Source organism: Anomaloglossus baeobatrachus, chromosome 7, assembly GCF_048569485.1.
Source record: "Anomaloglossus baeobatrachus isolate aAnoBae1 chromosome 7, aAnoBae1.hap1, whole genome shotgun sequence".
NCBI classification, from domain to species: domain Eukaryota; kingdom Metazoa; phylum Chordata; class Amphibia; order Anura; family Aromobatidae; genus Anomaloglossus; species Anomaloglossus baeobatrachus.
This window is the reverse complement of record NC_134359.1, coordinates 95,041,930-95,065,875: the sequence shown is the minus strand read 5'-3', so window position 1 is coordinate 95,065,875 and position 23,946 is coordinate 95,041,930. Positions and strand designations below refer to the sequence as shown.

Here is a 23,946-nt window from a genome sequence, read left to right as displayed (position 1 = left end):
CAGCCCCTCCTGCAGACGGTCACCACCGTCTGCCAACCTTGCTGTATGTGCCCGGGCCACGTACCCGGACACGGTCAGTCTGCTCCTTTACCACTTCACTCTCCCAACTCCAAACTACACTGCAAACTACACTCAACTTCCTTTTCCTACCTCCAGGACTGTGAACTCCTCGGTGGGCGGGGCCAACCACCTGGCCCCACCCCCTGGTGTGGACATCAGCCCCTGGAGGGAGGCAACAAGGATTTTTGTCTGACTTCAGTGTGCCTAGCCGGGGTGTGGGGTGTGTTATTGCAGTTCCTGTGACGACCTGGCTTGTCCAGGGCGCCACATTACAATGTTTTCAGTCTTCTGATTTGGTACTGTCAACTGCTATTTATTTGCTGTACTCCGTCAAATCAGCCATTGCACAGGGAGACAACACCGCTGTACTGATCTTTATCTTTGGCAACCCAATGGATCTTCTAAGTTAAAAAAACAGAGAAAGAGTCAACAGTTCAGAGCACACAACAGGCGTATATAAATCTGCTTCAGAAGCACGAGCTGGGCACAATGTATGAGCACTACAATTTACTGGACACTAAAAGGCCTTTGAAGTACCTAAAGGGTTAATAATAGGGATGAGCGAATATACTCGCCACTATTCGGTATCCGGCAGATAATGGGGTACTCGAGGTATTCGGTATCCGACGGCTAATATGGTATTCGCTCCGATATTTTAATTTTCATTTCTGGACTTCCTGGCGCCTTTTTCCAGCCAATGAACACATCTGACGTTGCTTGCCCCCACAGTAACGCTGTCGCGGGCGGGGAGGGCGCTGCGCTCACCACGCTCGGGTCCGGCGCTGCTGCTGCTGCTCGGTGGCTCGAGCGGTGGGCCGGATCCGGGGACTCGAGCGGCGCTCCTCGCCCGTGAGTGAAAGGTGGGTAGTTTGGGTTTGGGGATTTGGTCCGTGACGCCACCCATGGTTTGTAGTGAGGTTGGGGGCACCACCGCTGCTTTTGACGGGGATCCCGGGAGCGATGGCAGGGAGCAGCTGGGATGTTTCTCTCCCCTCCGTGGGTAGGGGGTTGGTGGTCCCGGGGCCCGGTGAGGTGACGGGGAGACAGGGTTGGCAAGATGCAGGGTCGCTCTTACTGCGCCGCGTGGTGCCGGTCGGCACAGTAGTACTCACTCAGCCACAAATGGATGCAAAGTCTCCGGTAAAACAAACGGTTGGATGGACGGGTCCCGCAGCCGGCTGCTGTGGTTTCTCCCGGACGGTTGGTGGTGGCTGCCTTTCCCTGCACCTTTTGTGTATCTTCGGTCCCGATGGCTTCCCACCGGTAACCCACTCCCCAGCTTGTATATGGGCCAGAGGAGCCCTTTTGCCCGCAGGCTCTGGCCCTGGGAATTCTAGCTGTGGCGGTAGCTGTATTTCCCTTTTGCTGTTTGCACAGTTGCCTTCAGTCAGGTCTTGGCTGTTTGGAAACCCCTGGGGTTCCGGTCACTAACGGATTTGACCTGTTTAATGGCGACTCCAAGCCTGGTCGGGGTCCGCAGGCCCTGCCGGTTTGTGCTGGCTTCACTTCGCTCCCCGGTTCAGTACCAGCGGGCCATCGCCCGACCCCGGTCCTACGGTTCCGCATCGATCTGCCTCTCCTGCAGACGGCCACCACCGTCTACCAACCTTGCTCTTGGTGCCCGGGCCACGTACCCGGACATGGTCAGACTGCTCCTCACTACCACTTTACTCCTCTCCTTTCACTCTCCCTAACTGCACTACTCTCTGACTTCCTTTTCCCGCCTCCAGGACTGTGAACTCCTCGGTGGGTGGGGCCAACCGCCTGGCTCCACCCCACCTGGTGTGGACATCAGCCCCTGCAGGGAGGCAACAAGGATTTGGTGTCTGGCTGATGTGCCTATCTCGGGGTGAGGGGTGTTGTGTTGTAGTACCTGTGATGACCTGGCTAGGCCAGGGCGCCACAACGCCGCAGCCATCTTTGTTGTGGTGTTACTGTAATTGGCTTGGCCGCACTGCGTCATAGGGGCTATATAAGGCTGCTGGCATTTTGTGAACGCACATTCATTCCTGAGCTGCCAGTGTAGATAGACTGTACTGTGTGCAGGACAGCGTTTCTCCAGCCAACTAATACTAGTCCTTCTAAGGGCTGAAGATATTTAGCATTAGCTGCTAGCGACTGTGTAAATCATAGAAACAGGTATAGGGACAGAGCAGTGCGTTCTATGAGATAGTGTTCCTGCTGCGCAATCCAAAATAGTCCTTGTAAGGGCTGAAGACAGTGTTCACTATCTGCTAGTGTGGCGCCCCTGACCTGGTCAGGCACCACTGAGTACTGCACCCATGCTGGGGACAGTACAATACAGGTAATCCAGAAGGCTGACAGGGGTGTGGAACACAGGCGCATAGTGATCAGGTCTCACACATGTACCCATGAGAGGACCCCTGGGGATCCCAGGAGGGGGCAAAGCCTATACCTCCACTGGAATAGTGGCAGGGGGTTAAAAGCCTCCATCTCCTCTCAAGGGGTGTGGTGGAGAGTCTGGTTGCTAGGTGGCGTAGGCAAGAACAGGAGAGGAGGAGCAGTGAGTCAGTTAGAGGGAGAACTCCAGAGGGCTCAGTGAGGAGGAGCAGACCTGTGGGGCTGATGCTGTCTAACAGCGCCCGCGCAGTGACTACAGACGGGGGAGAACGGTCAACTAGAAGTGCTGCCTGAAAGCCAGCTTCAGCTAGCGAGTGCAACGGAGTGGGAAGTAAGGAGACTTCTAGAGAGCACCAGGCCCAACCGGGCGGCAGATCCCGAAGCGAGGATAGATTCACCTTTCCCTGCTAAACCTGCCGGTGTGGGGCTCTTACAGCCCACACCACAACAACCAAAAGCCGCAGCCACGTAACCGCAAGTAGGGCCCATAGGTCACAGGAGGCAAGAGGCTGGAGTGGCCTGGCCCGGGGAACAAGCACACGGCAAAACAAGAAGGGGAGAGAGGCTTGGAGCATCTTCCCTGGGTGACCCCCATAGGGACTCAAAGTCGGGGTCACCCCAAACCACCAAGGGCTAAGGAAGGCGAGTTTGTAGTCACCCTCATACAGTCAGCCGGAAGGATACCTGGTTCCCACCTGGTTCATCCCAGCTACGCCCGGGTTACTCACCCTGCCACCTGAAGTGAGTAAAAACCCTGAAAGACACTCTGCCTGTGTGTGGTCATTCTGCGACTTGTGGTACTACAGCTTTACAAAGGGCCCTGGGGCTTGCCTCACTCTCAGGAGGCTACTACACCCGACTGCACCCACCATCGGCCCCAGGTGCCTCCTAATCTGCAGTGGCGGTCCCCTCTGACCGCAAATCTGAGAGTGGCGTCACGATCAAAACCGAAGATTCCCTACCTGTGACCAGCACCAGCTACGTGGAGTCCCTGAAGGTAACGCACCGACACCGACACAACACCTGCGGGGCTTCACATCTGGCGTCACGAACAGGATAAGGACTAGACCTGTTCAGACAGGTGACCATGTGCCTGGGCGGTCCGCTTGAAAAATTGGAAGCGCCGCCATATTGCCACCATGAAAAGCGCGCTGAAAAACAACAGCAGCCCGCGCTGGGAGAAGTTACCGCCCACGAAGAGGTGTGGCTACCCAGAGATCCCCTGCAGAGTTCTGACCTTGCCAGCTATGAGAGTGGAAGCGTCGAGAGACGGCGGGAAGGAAAGGAAGCCACAAGCCTGCTGCTGGGAGAGGAGCTACTGAAAGAGGCAGAGCAGAAACTGGACAGCTTGTTACAGGAGGCAGCGAAGAGTCCACTGCTGGGAGACCGTGCAGAAGACGGCGCAGAAGAAATGGCGTCTGACCGCAGGAACCCAGAACCAGGCTCCGCTGCCTGGTGGTACCGAGAGCTGGCCCAGTTTTGCAACCGGCTGGAGACCCGGGTCGTGGAGCAGATTCGGGAGGAACGGATGGAACTGCAGGAGATGACCGCGGCGGTTCGGGCCTATGAAGGGAGAGCTGCGCGCCGGGTGTCAGGCGGGACGGCGACGACGCAGACCCCAGTGCTACCAACAACGGGTGAGTCGAATGATGCCCCGGCCCGCGCAAGTGCCCCGACCCCTGCTGCCACGTCCGCGGTCCCTGAAGAGGCGTCCGGTGCGGCGACGCTGAAGCAGGCCGCAGCCACGCCAGGTGCGGCCCTCCAAGCCCCAGCGGCTGCAGCGATGCCCTGCTCGGCCCACCAAGACCCAGTCCCTGCAGCGATGCCCTGCCCGGCCCGCCAGGACCAGGCCGCCGCCATCCTGGGCGCGGCCCGCCAAGACCAGGCCGCCGCCATACAGGGCGCGGCCCGCCAAGCCCAGACTGCTGCAGCGACGTCCAGCCCAGCCTGCACAGAGCCCCCTGCAACAGCGACACTGAACCAGGCCGCCGCCATCCCGGGCGCGGCCCGCCAAGACCAGGCCGCCGCCATCCCGGGCGCGGCCCGCCAAGACCAGGCCGCCGCCATACAGGGCGCGGCCCGCCAAGACCAGGCCGCCGCCCTACAGGGCGCGGCCCGCCAAGACCAGGCCGCCGCCATGCCAGGCGCGGCCCGCCAAGAGAAGGCTACCTCAGCATTTACCCCGGCCTGTAAGGCCAGAGCAGACACCGCTCCCCGGTCCACAGAGGTTCCTGATAGGCAGCCCACGGTGGGTGAAGACCCTGCATATTGGCAGATGAAGGCTGACCTGGAGGCCAAATTTCCACAATGGTTGGTGAGCCAATACATCCCCCCTCCGCATACCCCAAAGAGTCTCCTGCTAACTCCTGCAGCAGCTACACCAAGGAGTCCCTCACCTGGGCCGGCCGAAGAGCAGCCATCCCCGGCACTGCCACAGCTGGAGTGCCAGGAAGAACTAAGGGGGAGAGGAGGCCAGGAAGCAGAAGGGTTGACTCCGACTCCAGTGCCACCAGTAGCAGTTGTGTGTTCAGAGCCGGAAATGCTGCCATACTCCCGCTGGGACGAGGAGGACCTGACCCCCTCTGCAGAAGAAGAGCTGCCTAAGAGCTTCACCTGGGAGCCCACAGGCATGGATCCAGCCCGCAAGACACGGCGCAGAAGAACACAGTTTGCTCCAGCACCACAGTCTCCTGAACAGAGAGCAGTCACCGCCAGAGACCTAAAGGAGAAGCGTTTGTTGAGAGAGTCCAAAGCCCAGGCTAGAGGACCCCTGTGTTATGGCGTAGTGGAAGATTTCAACTTGAAAAGTGGTTATGGCTTCATTGTGGCACCAGGAATAAAAGAAGGGATATTTGTAAACCGCAGAGATGTGAACGCTCATCTGCCAAGAGGACACCCTTGCAGAAATCTAAAGATGGGAGATTCCGTTCAGTTCACCCTGCATCAAGGCGAAAGAGGATTGTATGCTCTGGGCGTAACGCTATGTCCCAACAAACCTTACAGCCATCCCCTGCAACAAGAAAGACAAGAAAGACAAGAAAGACAAGAAAGACAAGAAAGACAAGAAAGACAAGACAGAGATAAAGAAACAGATACAGAGAAGGAATCAGATGCAGACCAAGAAAGGAAAGACACAGAACCTATAGATGAGGCAACCACAGATGAAGACAGAGACAAAGAGCAAGAAAGTCACAGGTGCCAGTGCCCTACGTGCCCTCGCCCTAGTGAAAAAGAGGAGTAAAGTAAAGTACAGAAAAGAAGTACAGAAGTTAAAGTTTTGAAAGTTTTGTTTGCAACGTTAACGTTAAAGAAATGCGCCCACAAAAACTATTGTGAGAAATAAACTTTAGGCTATGAACTTGCTATAGCCACAAACTCTCGCAGTGTAAATAGTTACACCAGTGGCACCACCACCAGGGCCAGCCTGTTTAGGGGCTTGGCTCGTCTGCAACCAGGGGGGCCCGTCCGTAGAAAAGGGCCTTGGCTCACCTGCGACCAGAGAGCACGCCTGTTTATGGGGCCTTGGCTCACCACCACAAAGAGGGTACCTGGTCAGCACCAACTGTGGAGGCCGCCTCTGCATCCTGCCAGAAGAGGCTGACGGCGCGGATCCACCAGGCCAGGTATACCCTGAAACCACCAGCCCATGTAAGCCGCCTCTACATCCTGCCAGAAGTGGCTGAAGTCGCGGCCAACGGGAGAGGAAGATTGGAGGAAAGGTCTGGGGAAACGGATGGCCCAGACCTGGTTACCAACAGGACCGGTGACCTGCCTCCTGAGAGGGTTTTGGGTGGGTTAACGGACTTGTGGGTGGAGGGTGGTGATGTCTGATACCTGGTGCTTTTAAATGTTTTACATGTTTTAGTGTTTTATGCATTTTAAAAATGTTGTCTTGCAGCCCGAGGACGTGCTGGTGATAACTAAGGGGGAATGTGGCACCCCTGACCTGGTCAGGCACCACTGAGTACTGCACCCATGCTGGGGACAGTACAATACAGGTAATCCAGAAGGCTGACAGGGGTGTGGAACACAGGCGCATAGTGATCAGGTCTCACACATGTACCCATGAGAGGACCCCTGGGGATCCCAGGAGGGGGCAAAGCCTATACCTCCACTGGAATAGTGGCAGGGGGTTAAAAGCCTCCATCTCCTCTCAAGGGGTGTGGTGGAGAGTCTGGTTGCTAGGTGGCGTAGGCAAGAACAGGAGAGGAGGAGCAGTGAGTCAGTTAGAGGGAAAACTCCAGAGGGCTCAGTGAGGAGGAGCAGACCTGTGGGGCTGATGCTGTCTAACAGCGCCCGCGCAGTGACTACAGACGGGGGAGAACGGTCAACTAGAAGTGCTGCCTGAAAGCCAGCTTCAGCTAGCGAGTGCAACGGAGTGGGAAGTAAGGAGACTTCTAGAGAGCACCAGGCCCAACCGGGCGGCAGATCCCGAAGCGAGGATAGATTCACCTTTCCCTGCTAAACCTGCCGGTGTGGGGCTCTTACAGCCCACACCACAACAACCAAAAGCCGCAGCCACGTAACCGCAAGTAGGGCCCATAGGTCACAGGAGGCAAGAGGCTGGAGTGGCCTGGCCCGGGGAACAAGCACACGGCAAAACAAGAAGGGGAGAGAGGCTTGGAGCATCTTCCCTGGGTGACCCCCATAGGGACTCAAAGTCGGGGTCACCCCAAACCACCAAGGGCTAAGGAAGGCGAGTTTGTAGTCACCCTCATACAGTCAGCCGGAAGGATACCTGGTTCCCACCTGGTTCATCCCAGCTACGCCCGGGTTACTCACCCTGCCACCTGAAGTGAGTAAAAACCCTGAAAGACACTCTGCCTGTGTGTGGTCATTCTGCGACTTGTGGTACTACAGCTTTACAAAGGGCCCTGGGGCTTGCCTCACTCTCAGGAGGCTACTACACCCGACTGCACCCACCATCGGCCCCAGGTGCCTCCTAATCTGCAGTGGCGGTCCCCTCTGACCGCAAATCTGAGAGTGGCGTCACGATCAAAACCGAAGATTCCCTACCTGTGACCAGCACCAGCTACGTGGAGTCCCTGAAGGTAACGCACCGACACCGACACAACACCTGCGGGGCTTCACACTAGCAGCTGTGTAAATCATAGAACAGGTATAGGGACAGTGTTAGTGCATTGCTTAGTTAGGTGACAGCCGTTCCTGTTTTAAACCAGACAAAAAAAAATCCTCTTATTAATGGTTTATACGGTCTATTACTGCAGTGTGTGATATAGGAAGAGCTTATTTACAGGCAGAGAGAGATTTAAAGCTGTCCTGACATCTGCTACTAATAATCAACAATCTCAGCACTGCTACATCCCTTGTGTCGGTTATACTAGCAAAAGATATTACAACTTGCAAAAAAAGGTCCCAAAATTGTAAAAACAATTCAGGTGTAGTGTAGTGCCTGTCAGCCACCATCTCAATTCACAGTCTGAGTGTTACTAAATTTTTATTAATACTCGGTGTCAGTGGCACTACTTGTGCCTGAAGCAAAATACCTTCATAGCACCAAACTAGCATCCTGATGGTGAGGTCTTGCTATCTTACAGAACCTACATAGTGTCCTGCTCTTAGTAAAACACAGTCTGAGTGCCAAAAACCAATACTAACATAAAAGCGTTGTTAAACCCTGTTTTCTTTTGGGGCTGAAAGACATTCACGACATCTTTGTCGACTCCTCCAAGTGGTACTTTGTCCAATAAAGGTACCTTGCGGTTTTTAGACTTACAGAAACAGCTATTGTGGGAAACTATTAACACAAGTTTAACAACCCGGCATCAGTGTTGTTCCACTGCCTGTACAAATGGTCACGTTACAGTATTCACCTTCAAATAATTAAACCAAAAAAATGGGAAAAAGATGGGGTAAGGGCCATGGACGAGGTGGTAGTGACAGTGGTGGTCGCCCAAGCAGTGTGATCGAGGCAAAGAAAAAGGTTCCTGCTTTATCTACCTCTGCCTTCCTATCCCAATTTTCTTGTCCACGTGGGAAAGCACTCTTGTGCCCTGAACAGTGCGAACAGGTAACGAGTTGGTTAGCAGAAAATGCCTCCAGTTACTTGTCGAGTAGCAAATCCAAAGGGTCCACACATACAGACTTGAGTAGCCCAGAGGCTGGCCCATCGAATCCTCAGCCTGGTCCTCCTTCCTCACAACATCAGTATTCTAAGGAAATATATGACACCAAAGCAGGTTACTCTGAGGAACTGTTTACGGGACCCTTTGATCTTTCTTGTCTCTCACGGCGCAACACCACTAACGCAGGTGAGGCCGTGGTGTGCAGTGATGCACAGATCTTTGAGCACCCAAGGCCAGAAGAAAGCCATGTTGTTGGCCGTGACATGCTGGGCAATCAGATGGAAGTGTTGGAGGATGATGACACACAGTTGCCCTCAGGTCAGCCTCAGACCTCCATTCCCGAAGATGTTGACCTTCAGGAATTTGAAGACGACCTGGTCGATGATGAGGTGACTGATCCAACATGGACAGGTGGCATGGATGAGAGAGCAGTAGTGCAGAGGAGCATGTGCCCATAGTCTGCAAAAAGGCTGTAAGACAAAGGGTTTTGACCACTGCCAGAAGTCAATCAACTGTGTACATGACACCACCACCTGTGGCATCTCAGAGTCCAAGAGTCCGTGCACCACCTGTGCCATCTCAGAGTCCAAGGGTCCGTGCACCACCTCAGCCATCTCAGAGTCCAAGGGTCCGTGGTGCGATCGCGTGGGAGTTTTTTTCCAAGAGTCCTTTGGACCAAACGGTTGTCATTTGTGAAATCTGTCTGACCAAGCTTAGCAGAGGAAGAAATACTTCCAGCTTGGGCACCACCAGCATGAGAAACCATATGTTTGCCAAGCACACCACTAGGTGGTTGATAGCTCTAGCTGAAAAATACGATTACCAGACTCAAAACTCTGCCACTTCCCCTGGGCTGCCTGCTTCCCAAACTGGTGTGCAAGAAGGTGGCGATGATGCCTCCTTCTCCCAACCTGATGGTCCGTTCCGTTCAGTTGTCCAAACTCAACCATCAATGACTACATCCGCTTCGGTGTCCCAGCGCTCCGTTCAGTTGTCCATACCACAGACCTCCAAAAAGAAGTGAAAATACCCCATTACGCACCCAAGGGCAGATACCATAACTGCACACATTGCACGATTGATAGCCCTTGTAATGTTGCCATATCAGCTTGTGGGAACAGAGGCTTTCCACGACCTTTTGGCGGTGTTAGAACATTAGTACTCTGTGCCTAGCCGCCACTATTTTTCTCGTTGTGCCTTCCCCGCGCTCCACAATCACGTGTCTGTAAACATCAAACGGGCTCTCACCAACGCCATAACAGGGAAGGTCCACTTAACCACAGACACGTGGACAAGCGGAAGTGGATAGGGACGCTACATTTCACTGACGGCACACTGGGTGAACCTAGTGGCGGCTAGTACAGAGTCTGAGCCAGCAACATTCCATATAGTTTCCACACCCAGAATAGCGGTGCCCACTTCAATCACACTTTCAGTAGCCTCCTACACAGCAACAACTCCCTCCTCTTCCTACTCTTCATCTGGCTCCTGTGCATCCTCCTCAACATTCGCCGGTGTCCAACCGTCAACATCATTCCCCAGCTGGGATCCCTGCAGCACTGCCTCAGCTAAGCGGCAACACGCTCTACTGAAGCTCATCTGTATCGGTGACAAATCAAACACGGCACCTGAGCTTTTGAAAGCAATAACTGAGCAGACAGATGAGTAGCTTGAGCCATCGGACCTCCATCCAGGGATGGTAGTGTGCGATAATGGTCGTAATCTGGTGGTGGCTTTAAAGCTTGGAAAGATTGTACACATTCCTTGTATGGCCGACGTTGTAAATTTAGTAGTTCAGCACTTTCTGAAGAAATACCCTGAGATACCAGAACTACTTATCAAGGTACAACGTATTAGCGCCCATTTCCGCAAGTCATCTCCCTCTTTTGCTGGCCTGGCAGTGCTGCAGCAGCGCTTACACTTGCCTCGTCACAGACTAATATGTGACCTCCCTACGGGATGGAATTCAACCTATCATTTGTTGGCCAGGATCCATGAGCAGCAGAGAGCAGTATCCCAATTCCAGCTGGAACATGCCCGTCAGACGCAGCTGCCAGATATAAGTACTGTCGAGTGGGTGGGGATTGCATACATTTATCAGGTCTTGGAGAATTTTGATTACTGTACTAACATTGTGAGCAGTGATGATGCTGTTATCAGCATTACCTTTCCACTGATTTGTTTATTGAAACACTGTCTGGATGGTCTGACTGACCAAAGTGTTAATGTACCCGAGTTGTCTGTGGATTGGATGGCCTGAGGAGGAGCAGGAGGAGGAGAGAGAGAGATTGAGGAGGAGAGGAGGTTTAGAGAGACAGAATGTATTCTTAGCAGTGACACGCAAAGGTTTTCAGTTCGGATTCTGCGACACATGGCACAGTTCATGTCACACTGCCTTTCTCATGACTGTCGGCTAGTCCACATTTTGGAAGACAACAAATACTGGTTATGAACCTTCCTTGACCCACACTACAAAGACAAATTCGCTTCACTACTTGTGGAGGCAAATAAGGATTGTACTGCGGAAACATTCAAGAGGGCTGTAGTGGAGCAGTTGATGAAACGATTTCCCTCAGATCTTGCTAGCGTCAGAGGTAGCGTGTCATCTCATGCAACAGGATTACAAGAAAGGGCTACGCATAGTAGGAGCAACACAGGTGGGGGACTAATATGCCAAAACTGGTCCATTTTCCACAAACCGTCAACTGCGAATCAGATAACGGTTGGGGGAAGTATGACAAGGAGGGGACAGTTAAGTAAGATGGTGAGGGACTATGTAAGTAACCATATCAGCGTGCTTTCAGAGTCTACTGTTCCCTTTAACTATTGGGTTTTCAAGCTCAACACTTGGCCAGACCTCGCGTTATACGCTTTGGAAGTGCTAGCTTGCCCTGCTGCGAGTTTGTTGTCTGAGCGTGTTTTCAGCTCAGCGGGGTCAATAGTAGCAGATAGTAGCACACGACTATCCACGAAAAGTGCAGACAGTTTGACGATGATCAAAATAAACCATAGATGGATTGCCCCAGAGTATCTCAGGCCGCCTGTTAACAAGACCCAATAATAAGTGTAGCCTCAAAATTTGTATTTCTTAAGTTCAAATAAGTTCCATTGTCTCTCATTCAAGACTATTTTGTCTTCTATAATCTAATGACACCGCATGACTAATCTAACTTGTAATGCTGCTGCGATGTAATTGTTTGGCCCAAACACCCAGGGCAATATTTTTTAAGCCTTTGTACATTATGCACTGGCACAAGCACTGTCGAGGCTACACTGTCTAGAACAATTGGTCAGGCAGTCTCTATTTGTGTTCTTTATTGATGCTGTGCTCCGCGGTGTGTTACACATTGCCCCCTGCAAAATCAGAATTTTTTTAGCTCCTTGGCATGTTGTTGCATATCCTACCAATTTTTTTAAAAAAGCTGTTGCTAGCTGTTGGGAGTACCTTGTGATGCTGTGCTCCATGGTGTCTGAACCATTATTCCCTGGGGGAACTGAATTTATTAAACTTCTTGGCATGTTATGTTATACTATGTTGCAAATCCTACAAATTTTTAAAAATAAGCTGTTGGGAGCTGTTGGGAGTACCTTGTGATTCAGTGCTCCATGGTGTCTGAACCATTATCCCCTGGGGAAACTGAATGTATTAAGCTCCTTGGCATGTTATCATATACATAACCTAAAAAACGTTCCAGAAACGGAAAGGTCCACAAGCAATGAAACCTAGAAGATGTAACCCCAGTAAGAATGAAAAAGTTATGAGAAGAAAGGGGGTACAGAGAAAAAAGACCACAAGAAAAAATGTCAATGTTGAATACAAAATGAGTTTATTAAATACAGGGTGATACAAAGTGCACAGTGGTAGCAGGAAAAGATGGAAAAAACCTGCACAGAAAACAGCCCATAACGATACCTGGACAAGCCACAAAATGGCAGTAACACCTGCTAGCAAGCTATAATATGAATGTGAGCTAAAGGTTCAAAAATACAATAGCCCAAGGACCGCCATAGAGGGAAAAATAAACAGAAAATAATGACGAGATCTGTATGATCTCATAAGTAATCCCTCAATGGAAGGCAGTGTGTACATGCTAAGGTATATTACCTTGTGTCATGTCAAAGCAGGGAGAGTCAGGCAGACCAGGCGTGGGGCGGGCCTTGGCATGTTATGCCCAGTTGCTTATACTAACAATTTTTAAAAAAAATGCTGGTGGGAGTACCTACTGATGCAGTGCTCCATGGTGTCTGAACCATTATCTCCTGGGGAAACTGAATGTATTAAACTCCTTGGCATCATGTTATGCTCTGTTGCAAATCCTACCAATTTTTTAAAAAAGCTGTTGGGAGTACCTTATGATGCTTTGCTACATGGTGTCTGAACCATAACACCCTAGGGGAACTGATTGTATTAAACTCCTTGGCATGTTATGTCCTGTTGCATACCCTACCAATTTTTTTTAAAAAAGCTGTTGGGAGTACCTTCTGAGGCTGTACTACATGGTCTTTGAACCATTTCCCCAAGGGGAAAGTGAATTTTTTTTAAATCCTCAGTGTTAGCTAGTGGAATAAAGCATGAGTTCCAGAGTGGAACAACTGCCACTTCCACGGTGCTGCATGCTTCACAAACTGCGGTCTAGGAAGCAGACGATGATGCCTCCTGCTCCCAAACTGCTTTTGGTCAGATGCAATCATCATCAACGACATCAACTTCGATGTCCCAGCGTGGCGTTCATTTGTCCATAAAACATACATTTCTGAATCATTTGAATAGAATTTGAATAGAGGGCCACTGGAACCGTTGGTGTTGGTGTTGATAGAGGAGGAGGAGGAGGGCAAAGCCAACATCCAAATGGCCACATTGGCAATAGCACTGTAAAATGTTATGGGACACGTATCCAACTTTCACACAAATGATATAGGGGACGCAGAAAACTACAAATGACTGCCATCTCTCCCCAATGTATGTTACAGGGCCCACCTGAGAGCCCTAAGAAGTCTGAGATTTGAGGACAGCCAATGGTCCTTAGAGGGCCACTGGAGCTGGTGGTGCTGGTGGAGAAGGAGGAGGGCAAGTTCAACATCCCAACAGGCACATTATAGCTGACCTTTTAAAGTGCTTTCAAATATGTCCCAAAAAGGAGGTGTGAGACAGACACCAATATAATGTATAGGTTACAGCCCTTTCTAATCAAAAAAGGAAAAATGTAAAAAACAAAATGTGTGAACATATGCTAAAGTGTTTTTTTTTGGGAGGTCGGGGCTTGATTTGACATTTTATTACAGTGATTAGGCACTAGAAACTGTTTCTTAGCAATTTCCTCTCTTTTACTTTGGTTTGAGAGCTGTTCTGGCGACTACATAAACGCCGCGTGCTGCTCTGACCACGTTATTCAAAGGCACCAGAAATGCAGTGAGGCACTTTCTACAGGCTGTGCCCATACTGTTTCAGCCTTTTCCCATCCATTTCAGCCTTTTCCACAGGTCACCGACAGATCCGATGTAAAATTATTCTGATTTCCCATAGACTTACATTGGGGGTCGAATATTCGCGATGGTGCTTGATTATTTATAGCTCAATATCGATGCAATAAGTGGAGATTGAACCCTTTGCATTTTGGTTTTCAAAAATGGAAGAGTGGCCTGAGCTCACCAGTCACGCTTTTGAAGTTTTGGCCTGCGTTCTCTCAGAACATGTCTTCAGGGCTGCTGGTAGTGTATTGACAGATAAGAACAACTGGCTGTCACCTAAAAGGGTAGACTGCCTAACGTTCATAAAAATAAACAAGTCATAGATGTCCAGTGATGGTGTAGTGCAAGGCTTCTGTGAGCAAGAGGCCTACACCTGTCTGTCATCTTGCTGGCTCTGGTGACAAAACAAATGCTGTTTCAGGCCTTATTCTGGTGCCAGTCCCACGCAACCATGTTGCTTTGCTGGCCTATCGGTATTGGGTGCAAATTGTGGTCACTTTTTCTGTTGCCCCACCTTAATTTTTGGAAATGTCGAGACCCCAAGTAGGGTCTCCAAGTTTGCTGTGGTCTGTCTTGGCAAGCTTTTGTGAGCAAGACATTGAAGTTTTGGCCTGCGTTCTCTCAGAACATGTCTTCAGGGCTGCTGGTAGTGTATTGACAGATAAGAACAACTGGCTGTCACCTAAAAGGGTAGACTGCCTAACGTTCATAAAAATAAACAAGTCATAGATGTCCAGTGATGGTGTAGTGCAAGGCTTCTGTGAGCAAGAGGCCTACACCTGTCTGTCATCTTGCTGGCTCTGGTGACAAAACAAATGCTGTTTCAGGCCTTATTCTGGTGCCAGTCCCACGCAACCATGTTGCTTTGCTGGCCTATCGGTATTGGGTGCAAATTGTGGTCACTTTTTCTGTTGCCCCACCTTAATTTTTGGAAATGTCGAGACCCCAAGTAGGGTCTCCAAGTTTGCTGTGGTCTGTCTTGGCAAGCTTTTGTGAGCAAGACATCTACGCTTGTCTGTCATCTTCCTTGCTGTTTCTGGCCTTGTTCTGGGGCCAGTCCCACGCAGCCATAATGCTTTGTTGGCCTATGGTTTTTGCATGTGTGGCCATGTCATTTTCTACTACTATGTTACAATGCATGGTGAATCCTCTCTGTATTTTTGTTTTTCTTGGACCAGCACTCTTCCCATTTGGCACAGGTGTTTTTAATTAGAGGGAGACTGCAAGAAGAATATGCCTTTTCTTTGCTTTTGTGACGCCCTGGACTAGTCAGGTCGTCACAGGTAGTCCCATGCATACACACACCCCCCCCCTTAGCAAGGTGACAGCAGCCAAACTACAAAACCCTTGTCACCACCCTCCGGGTTTGATGTTCACACCAGGGGGGCGGAGCCAGACGGTTGGCTCCACCCACTGAGGAGTTCACAGTCCCGGAGGCGGGAAAGACAGTAGATGAATTTGAGTCAAGTTCAAGGGCTGACCTGTGCTCAGGCCTGCCAAAAGTCTACACCAGGTGTCTGGGTTGGAGCCCAGTCACCTCTGGCAAGAAGGCAGATGGTGGTGGCCGCCTGCAGGAGCTGGGATTACAGCCGGTGGAACCGTAGTGACCGGGGACGGGCGGTGGCCCGCCGGTACCGAAACGGGGGAAACGATTGGAAACTAGAGCACCAGGAGGGGTACTCAAACCCAGTACGAGGCCCAGAAACAACTAGGCTAAGTCAACTCAACTGATTGAGGACTGGACTTTAGGACCTTTCCCACATAAGACCCGACTGAAGACAACAGCCCAACCATTAGGGTAAAGCCACCGCCAAGGCATAGAGACCCAAGGGGCCAGCGTCTGCGGGCAAACAGGGCTCTCCCGACACATAATAAGCCGGGGAGCGGACTACCGTTGCTCAGGCATAGGAGTCGTGATTCTACACAAGCCAGGTGCAGGAGAAAGGCGGAAACCACCAACCTGTTAAGGGGAAAACTGCAGCTGGCTGCGGGCACCGTTCACCATCTTGTTTGGTTTACCAGAGACTCCAGCGTGTTTTCTCATAGTGAGTACAACAGTGCCTTCGGGCCGCGCAGTGTGCCACACCACACCGACACCCCAGCACGCATCCATCCCCTCGCCTCAGCACCTCCCTCGGGCCCCCGGGACCACCATCCCCCTACCCACGGAGGGGGTCAACACCAAGCTGCATAACACCATCCCCGGGAGCTTAGTCAATGGCAGAAGTGGTGTCTATCCATTCACCACAACCCGTGGGTGGCGTCACGAACCTAAATCCCCTACAAACAACCGCGGCACCGGCCGTGGACCTCCCCACCGAAGTCCCTACGTGTAGCGCCAACCCCCTTTCAGAGCGATGTGACCCCCGGGTCCGTGAAGAGCTCGAGCCACCCACCAACGAGCACGGATCCGAGCCCCGGGGCGGTACACTTTCAGTTCACATACTGAGAGCTGGTGAAAAGTGAGTTATTCAGCTCCTTTCACAAGGTGCTCTGTAGTGGCCATTGGGGCGGTGTGGCCTGGAATCTTAGGAACTCAGCCTTGCAGTATGGGCGCTGTGAGGCACCAGGTCAGATGCCCTGCTGGTGCATTGTCGCTGTAGCCGTGTTTAGCAGACGGCGCTGTACCTTTAATACATAGATTAGGGACCCACTCAGAGGTCTGTCGTGAAGTGGCAGTGGGCTTCATACAGTCTGATCAGAATGTTAAACCAAGAGCCTCATGTTCAAGTATTTAAATTTTGTCTAGCGGCTTTAGATCAATTTATGATTTTCGGATGTACGGCCATGTCTTTTTCTACTACTATGTTGCACTGAATAGCAAGTTAGCCAGCCCCTGTGGGTGTGCTAACATGCTAAAAGGGCTGAATGAGCGCAGGAACTAACACTCTTGCGACTAGTCCCTGCGCTCATTAGCATATCATTGACAATATTTAGAAATACTTTCTAAACTTCTGATGGCTGGACCAGACACTACAAGCACATTTTACCTTTTGTGTCCGCCTATTTCCCCATAGACTCTAAGCTTGCAAGCAGGGCCCTCATTCCTATTGTAGTTGCTGCGCTATTTGTTACTTGTTTTGTTTTTGTCTGTACAAGCCCCCGCTTAATTGTAAAGTGCTGTGGAATATGTTGACGCTGTAAAAATTAACTTTATTATTATTAAACCTGCTGTCCCGGCTGCTGCATCATACCATATTGGCCAAGCCTGCTTCATCAGAGGCTGACAGTGTCCATACCCCTGGGGTCAGCTGTCGCAGCCCAGAGTCTCCCTGAGTGGCACCTGGTTTCTACCTGCAGCGCAAATCCATCTTCACCATCAGAGGCTCTGGTGAAAGCCTTATCAGAGCCATAGTCATGCCTCTCAGGTATTCTGTGTGCTGTGGCCCAGTTGGTCCACTATCCACTTGCACCTGCGAAGATACACACTGGCCTTCCTTGCTGATTATATTTCCTGGTGAATAGATGGTTGGAGTTTCAGCTCTTCAGCTAGGGCTTTTTCCTGCATGTTAAAACACAGTTGTTTTCCCCTCAGAGTATCTTTCAGTAATTCACCTCTCATCACCCCTTCCGTTTCTTTTAGTTTGGGTGAATGGGAGATTTCTCATATTCCATTTGTTTCTGGGTTCTTCTATTTTGTTCTTTCTGTCCTGTGTTATATGTGAACATGTTCTTAGGGCTGTGCATCATCCACTAGTTCTAGGTTTTTTATTTTTATGTTTTTCCTTCTATCCCTTTTTTGTGTTGCACATTGACTAGAGTTAGGGCGGCTTTGCACGTTGCGACATCGCACGTGCTATGTCGGTGGGGTCAAATCGAAAGTGACGCACATCCGGCGTCACTTTCAACATCATACTGTGTAAATGCTAGATGATACGATGAACGAGTGCAAAAACGTCGTTATCGTATCATCGTTGCATTCACCGACATTTCCATAATGCCGATGCCGCGACAGGTACGATGTTGTTCCTCATTCCTGCGGCAGCACACATCGCTGTGTGTAAAGCCGCAGGAGTGAGGAACATCTCCTTACCTGCCACCGGCGGCTATGCGGAAGGACGGAGGTGGGCGGGATGTTTACATCCTGCTCATCTCCGCCGCTATTGGCCGCCTGCCGTGTGACGCCGCACGACCCGCCCCCCTTAGGAAGGAGGCGGGTTGCCGGCCAGAGCGACGGTCGCAGGATAGGTGAGTGCATGTGAAGCTGGCATAGCAATAATTTTCGCTACGCCAGCTATCACACGATATCGTACCTGCGACGGGGGCGGGGGCTATCGCATGCGACATCACAGCATCGGCTTGCGATGTCGCAATTTGCAAAGCCAGCCTTAGGCTATGGGCGCACTTTGCGTTTTTACCTGCGTTTCCGCAGCGTTTTGAACTGCAGCGTTTTCATGCCCAAAGGCATGCGTTTTGATTTTCAAGCAAAGTCTATGGGAAATGGGGATTTCTTGTGTGTACTTTGCAGTTAAAAAACGCTGCGTTTAATTTGCATAAATTTGGGCAAAAACTCAGCGTTCAAAGAAGCAACATGTCAATTGTTTTTGCCATTTGGGCTGCGTTTTGCTAACATTGAAGTCAATGAGAAGTTGCAAAACGCAATCAACATCAAAATTCTAGCAACATAGAAAACATGCGTTTTTGACAATTTAATTGCATGCGTTTTTGACATTAAGGGGATGATATGTCCCTTTACACACACACAAAGTCCGACAGTTAAAAGTAAGAAAAACATTATTTTAACGTTATTTTAGACATAAATCTTAAAAAATATTGATCATTTTAATAAAATCAGCTATTTTGTTTATGATTTAAATCATGACATTTGTTATCATTTTTTCTCCCATTTTTACATAGTGCCTGAATGTTAAAACTTTATTTAGCAGTGTATTTGTCATCAAAATGCATCTGACTTTAAGCAATGAAAAAGCATGTAAAACGCGGTAAAAACGCGGCCAAAACGCGATAAAAACGCAAGCGTATTTATAGGTTTTTTTGTGGTCAAAAGCAACTTTGGCAAAAACTATTTCTGCCACAGGATGCTTTTAGAACTGCAACTACCTCGACGCAAAGTGCGCACATAGCCTTAGGTTGCAGTTAAGGACACTCTGCTTCAGTTGACATTGAGTGGGATCGCCGTTGCATAGTCCAAAGAATGCTTTACACGCTGCGACATCGCTAACGATATATTGTCGGGGTCATGTCGTTTGTGACTCACATCCGGCGCCGTTAGCGACATCGCAGCGTGTGATACCAAGGAGCGACGATCAACGATCGCAAAAGCGTCAAAAAACGTTGATCATTGACACGTCGCTCCTTTTCATAATATCGTTGGTGGTGCATGCTGCTGGTTGTTCGTCATGTATGACACCGCAGGAACGACGAACATCTCCTTACCTGCATCCACCGGCAATGAGGAAGGAAGGAGGTGGGCGGCATGTTCCGGCCGCTCATCTCCGCCGCTCCTCTGCTATTGGGCGGCCACTTAGCGATGCCGCGGTGACGTCGCTATGACGCTGAATGCACCTCCTCTTGAAGGAGGGATTGTTTGGCGGTCACAGCGACGTCGCTGATAAGGTATGTGCCTGTGACGCTGCCGTAGCGATAATGTTCGCTACAGCAGCGATCACCAAATGTCGCACGAACAACGGGGGCGGGTGCTATAGCTAGCAATGTTGCAGCGTGTAAAGCACCCTTTAGGGTGCCAACCTTCACAGTAAGGCAGGGACAAATCAAAATCAGATTAGGGATTATCCTAGTCTAAACATGGACCTGTTGGGCATAGGTGTTGTATTTCTCCTGTTTTATATCTATCTGGTGTGAGTGTTTGAGCACAGTCGTAACATAGACTATACTAATTAAAAGGATACGGATATAAATGCTACATTATATCTAAACTTAGGGGTACTTCGCACACTACGACATCGCAGCTGCGATGTCGGTGGGTCAAATCGAAAGTGACGCACATCCGGCATCGCTGTCGACATCGGAGTGTGTAAATCGTTTTTGATACTATTAACGAGCGCAAAAGCGTCGAAATCGTATCATCGGTGTAGTGTCGGTCATTTCCATAATGTCGCGGCAGCGACAGGTACGATGTTGTTCCTCGTTCCTGCGGCAGCACACATCGCTGTGTGAGAAGCCGCAGGAGTGAGGAACATCTCCTTACCTGCGTCCCGCGGCTCACGCCGGCTATGCGTAAGGATGGAGGTGGGCGGGATGTTTACGTCTCGCTCATCTCCGCCCCTCTGCTTCTATTGGCCGCCTGCCGTGTGACGTCGTTGTGACGCCGCACGACTCGCCCCCTTAGGAAGGAGGCGGTTCGCCGGCCAGAGCGACGTCGCAGGGCAGGTAAGAACATGTGAAGCTGCCGTAGCGATAATGTTCGCTACGGCAGCTATCACAAGATATCGCAGCTGCGACGGGGGTGGGGACTATTGCGCTCGGCATCGCTACCATCGGCTTGTCGTAGTTTGCAAAGTACCCCTTAGTCAGTAAGTTACCTCTTTCATTACTCCATTTAGGTCGTGTGATAAATGTTTGTATTCAAGCTCAAAGATTGGTACAAAAGCGTGGGTAGCAAAGCATCCTCCCATCTTCAGTACTCGAACTGCCTCTTTGACAAACGTGTCTATTGTGAACCAATGAGTGGCTAGACCAGCATGTACCAGATCCACAGAAGCATCCTTCAAGGGTAAATTCTCAGCCGCAGCCACCCTATAGAGGACAGACGATTGGCAGTGTCACTTATACAATCTATACCTCTCGTAATAAGAGCAGTATTAGGAAATCTAGTTCAGTACTCACATGTATGACACATTGTTTGCCAAGGCCACATGTTTAGCCACACTTATTTGGGATTCACTGATGTCTAGTCCTAGGACCTTCTTGAAGTGAGGAGCTAAAGGTAAAGTATAACGTCCAGTCCCACAGCCAACATCCACCGCCATTTCCAGGGGCCGTCCATTTGTCTTTAGAAAAGAGCAGAGTACATGTATTACATTATATTTATTAAACAGACAGATGTAAATAATGTGAAAAGTCAAAGAAAAAAGACGCTCCAAGTAAGTTACCCCCAATATATGACAGGGAGCAAGGGATTGTATATGTGTGGCGCCCCTGACCAAGTCAGGCACCACTGAGTATTGCACCCATGCTGGGCGCAGTACTTCCAGGTAATTCCAAAGGCTGAGTAGGGTGTGTACGCACAGACACACAGCGACCAGGTCTCACACACATCATAGAGGGAACCCCTGGGCAGGCCGCAGCGGCCGATCCTTTCAGAATACAGGGGCGTGGGTCGCTTACCCGCTCCTCCAAATCTTCCTCCACCTCGCGTCTCCGTATAGCCGCCACTACGTCCGCCATGTCGGCCTCCCACTCCTCCAGGAGGAGCTGCATTCGGACCTGCAGGCGGCTGCTCAGCTGGACGGTCCGGGCTTCCACCCACGCTGCGGTACCAGGCGCGGGCGCGGTGTTACCGGACGGATGGTGCATACTGGCAGCGGTGTCTTCCAGGAACCAAATATGGCCGCAGAGTCCTGGCGTCCCTGCTTTTATAGCCGCGGTCTACACGCCATCCGCCCCCCTTGGTCTTTTGTCAGCACCTCGTCTTTAGGGGTGGAGATTCGGCTTTCGCGCCTCCACTGCTGGAGAAAACGCTTGAGCGGGGAAATCTTCGCGCCCAAGATGGCGGATTCTGAAATTTTTCGTCCGGACACCTCCGGCAGGACACAAGGCGCACTTCCACCAGCAGGTAGAACAGTAAAATCCCGTTTGTGACGCCAAGTTGTCGCGGGCGGGGAGGGCGCTGCGCTCACCACGCTCGGGTCCGGCGCTGCTGCTGCTCGGTGGCTCGAGCGGTGGGCCGGATCCGATGACTCGAGCGGCACTCCTCGCCCGTGAGTGAAAGGGGTTGGTTGTTTGGGGTTTGGGGAGTCGGTCCGTGACACCACCCACGGTTTGTGGTGAGGTTGGGGCACCACCGCTGCTCTGGACAGGGATCCCGGGAGCAATGACAGGGAGCAGCCGAGATGTTTCTTTCCCCTCCGTGGGTAGGGGGATTTGGTGATCCCGGGGCCCGGTGAGGTGACGGGGGAGGCAGGGTTGGCGAGGTGCAGGGTCGTGGGGGCAGCGCGGTGCCAGATGGCACGGTGGTACTCACTCAGCCAATAACGTATACGGAGTCTCCGGTAAAACAAACGGCTGGATGGACGGGGCCCGCAGCCAGCTGCTGTGGTCACTCCCGGACGGTTGGTGGTGGCTGCCTTTCCCTGCACCTGTTGTGTATCTTCGGTCCTGATGGCTTCCCACCAGTAACCCGCTCCCCAGCTTGGATATGGGCTGGAGGAGCCCCTTTTGCCCGCAGGCTCTGGCCCTGGGAATTCTAGCCTTGGCGGTGACTGTATTTCCCTTCTCGGTTTGGACGGTTGCCTTCTGTCGGGTTTTTGCTGCTAGGAAACCCCAGAGGTTCCAGTCGCTAACGGATTTGACTGGTTTAACGGCGACTCTAAGCCTGGTCGAGGTCCATAGGCCCTGCCGGATTGTGCTGGCTTCTCTTCGCTCCCCGGTTCGGTACCGGCGCACCACCACCCGACCCTGGTCCTATGGTTCCGCGTCGATCGGCCTCTCCTACAGACGGCCACCACCGTCTGCCAACCTTGCTGTATGTGCCTGGGCCACGTACCCGGACACGGTCAGATCACTCCTCAACTGCCACTTTACTCCTTCCACTTCACTCTCCCTAACTCATCTCTACTCTCCCTTCCTTTCCCGCCTCCAGGACTGTGAACTCCTCAGTGGGTGGGGCCAACCGCCTGGCTCCACCCCACCTGGTGTGGATCCCAGCCCCTGGAGGGAGGCAACAAGGATTTGTGTGTGACTGATGTGCCTATCTCGGGGTGTGGGGTGTGTTGTTGCAGTACCTGTGACGACCTGGCTTGTCCAGGGCACCACACATACAGCGGCAAGCCCAAGCTACGTCCCTACAGCTTCCACCAGGTCCCCAGAGTTACTGCCACTAGGGGATGCTAAAAATTTAGATGTAGATGCTGAAGATTCTGATGGAGCTCAATATGAAGCATTAAAGATAGCTCAAGATGAAGCATTAAAGACAGCTCAAGATGAAGCATTAAAGACACCTCAAGATGAAGGAATTCAGAGCACTGAGAGTGTCAGCCCTAGTTTTGGGAGAAGAAACTCCATTTAAGTGTCTTAAAGAGAAGAAGAAAAGTTAACCTGTTTGAAGTTACAGCAATGTTGAAAAGGTTTAAGAAGATGCGCCCACAAAAACTGTTGTGAGAACTGTTCTAATAATCCACCTGTTTTAAGCACCAGTTTTGTGCACGTTGAAAACAAGGACCATAGGCTATGAGCTGGCTATAGCCACAAACTCCCACAGTGTATATAGTTAACCCAGAGGTACCAACCAGAGCACGCCTGTTTATGGGGCCTGGCTCGCCACTGACAAGGGAGCACGCCTGTTTATGGGGCCTGGCTCTCCACCACGCGGAAGCAGGTACGCCTGTTTATGGGGCCTACCTTTAACCACCATTTCCAGGAGAGGAAGATTGGAGGAAAGGTCTGGGATAGAGCTGGCCCAGACCTGATTGCCAAAAGGACCGGTGACCTGCTTTCTAGAGGTTTTTGGGTGGGTACAGGACTTGTGGGTGGTGGGTGGTGAAGAATGGTACCTGGTATTTTTTAAATATTTTATGATGTTTTTATGTAAAAAGTTTTGCATTGAAAAGTTTGTATTAAAGAAAAATGTTATTGTCTTGCAGCCCGAGGACGTGCTGATGATAACTAAGAGGGAATGTGGCGCCCCTGACCAAGTCAGGCAACACTAAGTATTGCACCCACGCTGGGGGCAGTATTTCCAGGTAATCCCAAAGGCTGAGTAGGGTGTGTATGCATAGACACACAGTGACCAGGTCTCACACACATCATAGAGGGGACCCCTGGGCAGACC

The 23,946-nt window shown here is 51.2% G+C and overlaps 1 protein-coding gene across 2 annotated transcripts in view; it reads right to left on the bottom strand.

Annotated features, from left to right (window-relative positions):
* LOC142245126 (putative methyltransferase DDB_G0268948) overlaps positions 1 to 23,946 on the bottom strand; it is a 179,006-nt gene that overhangs the window by 45,366 nt on the left and 109,694 nt on the right. For both annotated transcript variants that reach the window (XM_075317482.1, XM_075317483.1), the window contains exons 3-4: positions 20,784 to 20,947; positions 20,480 to 20,693 (exon numbers count right to left, since the gene is read on the bottom strand). In XM_075317482.1, coding sequence (XP_075173597.1) covers positions 20,480 to 20,693; positions 20,784 to 20,947 — 378 coding nt within the window. The remainder of the gene's footprint in view (positions 1 to 20,479; positions 20,694 to 20,783; positions 20,948 to 23,946) is intronic.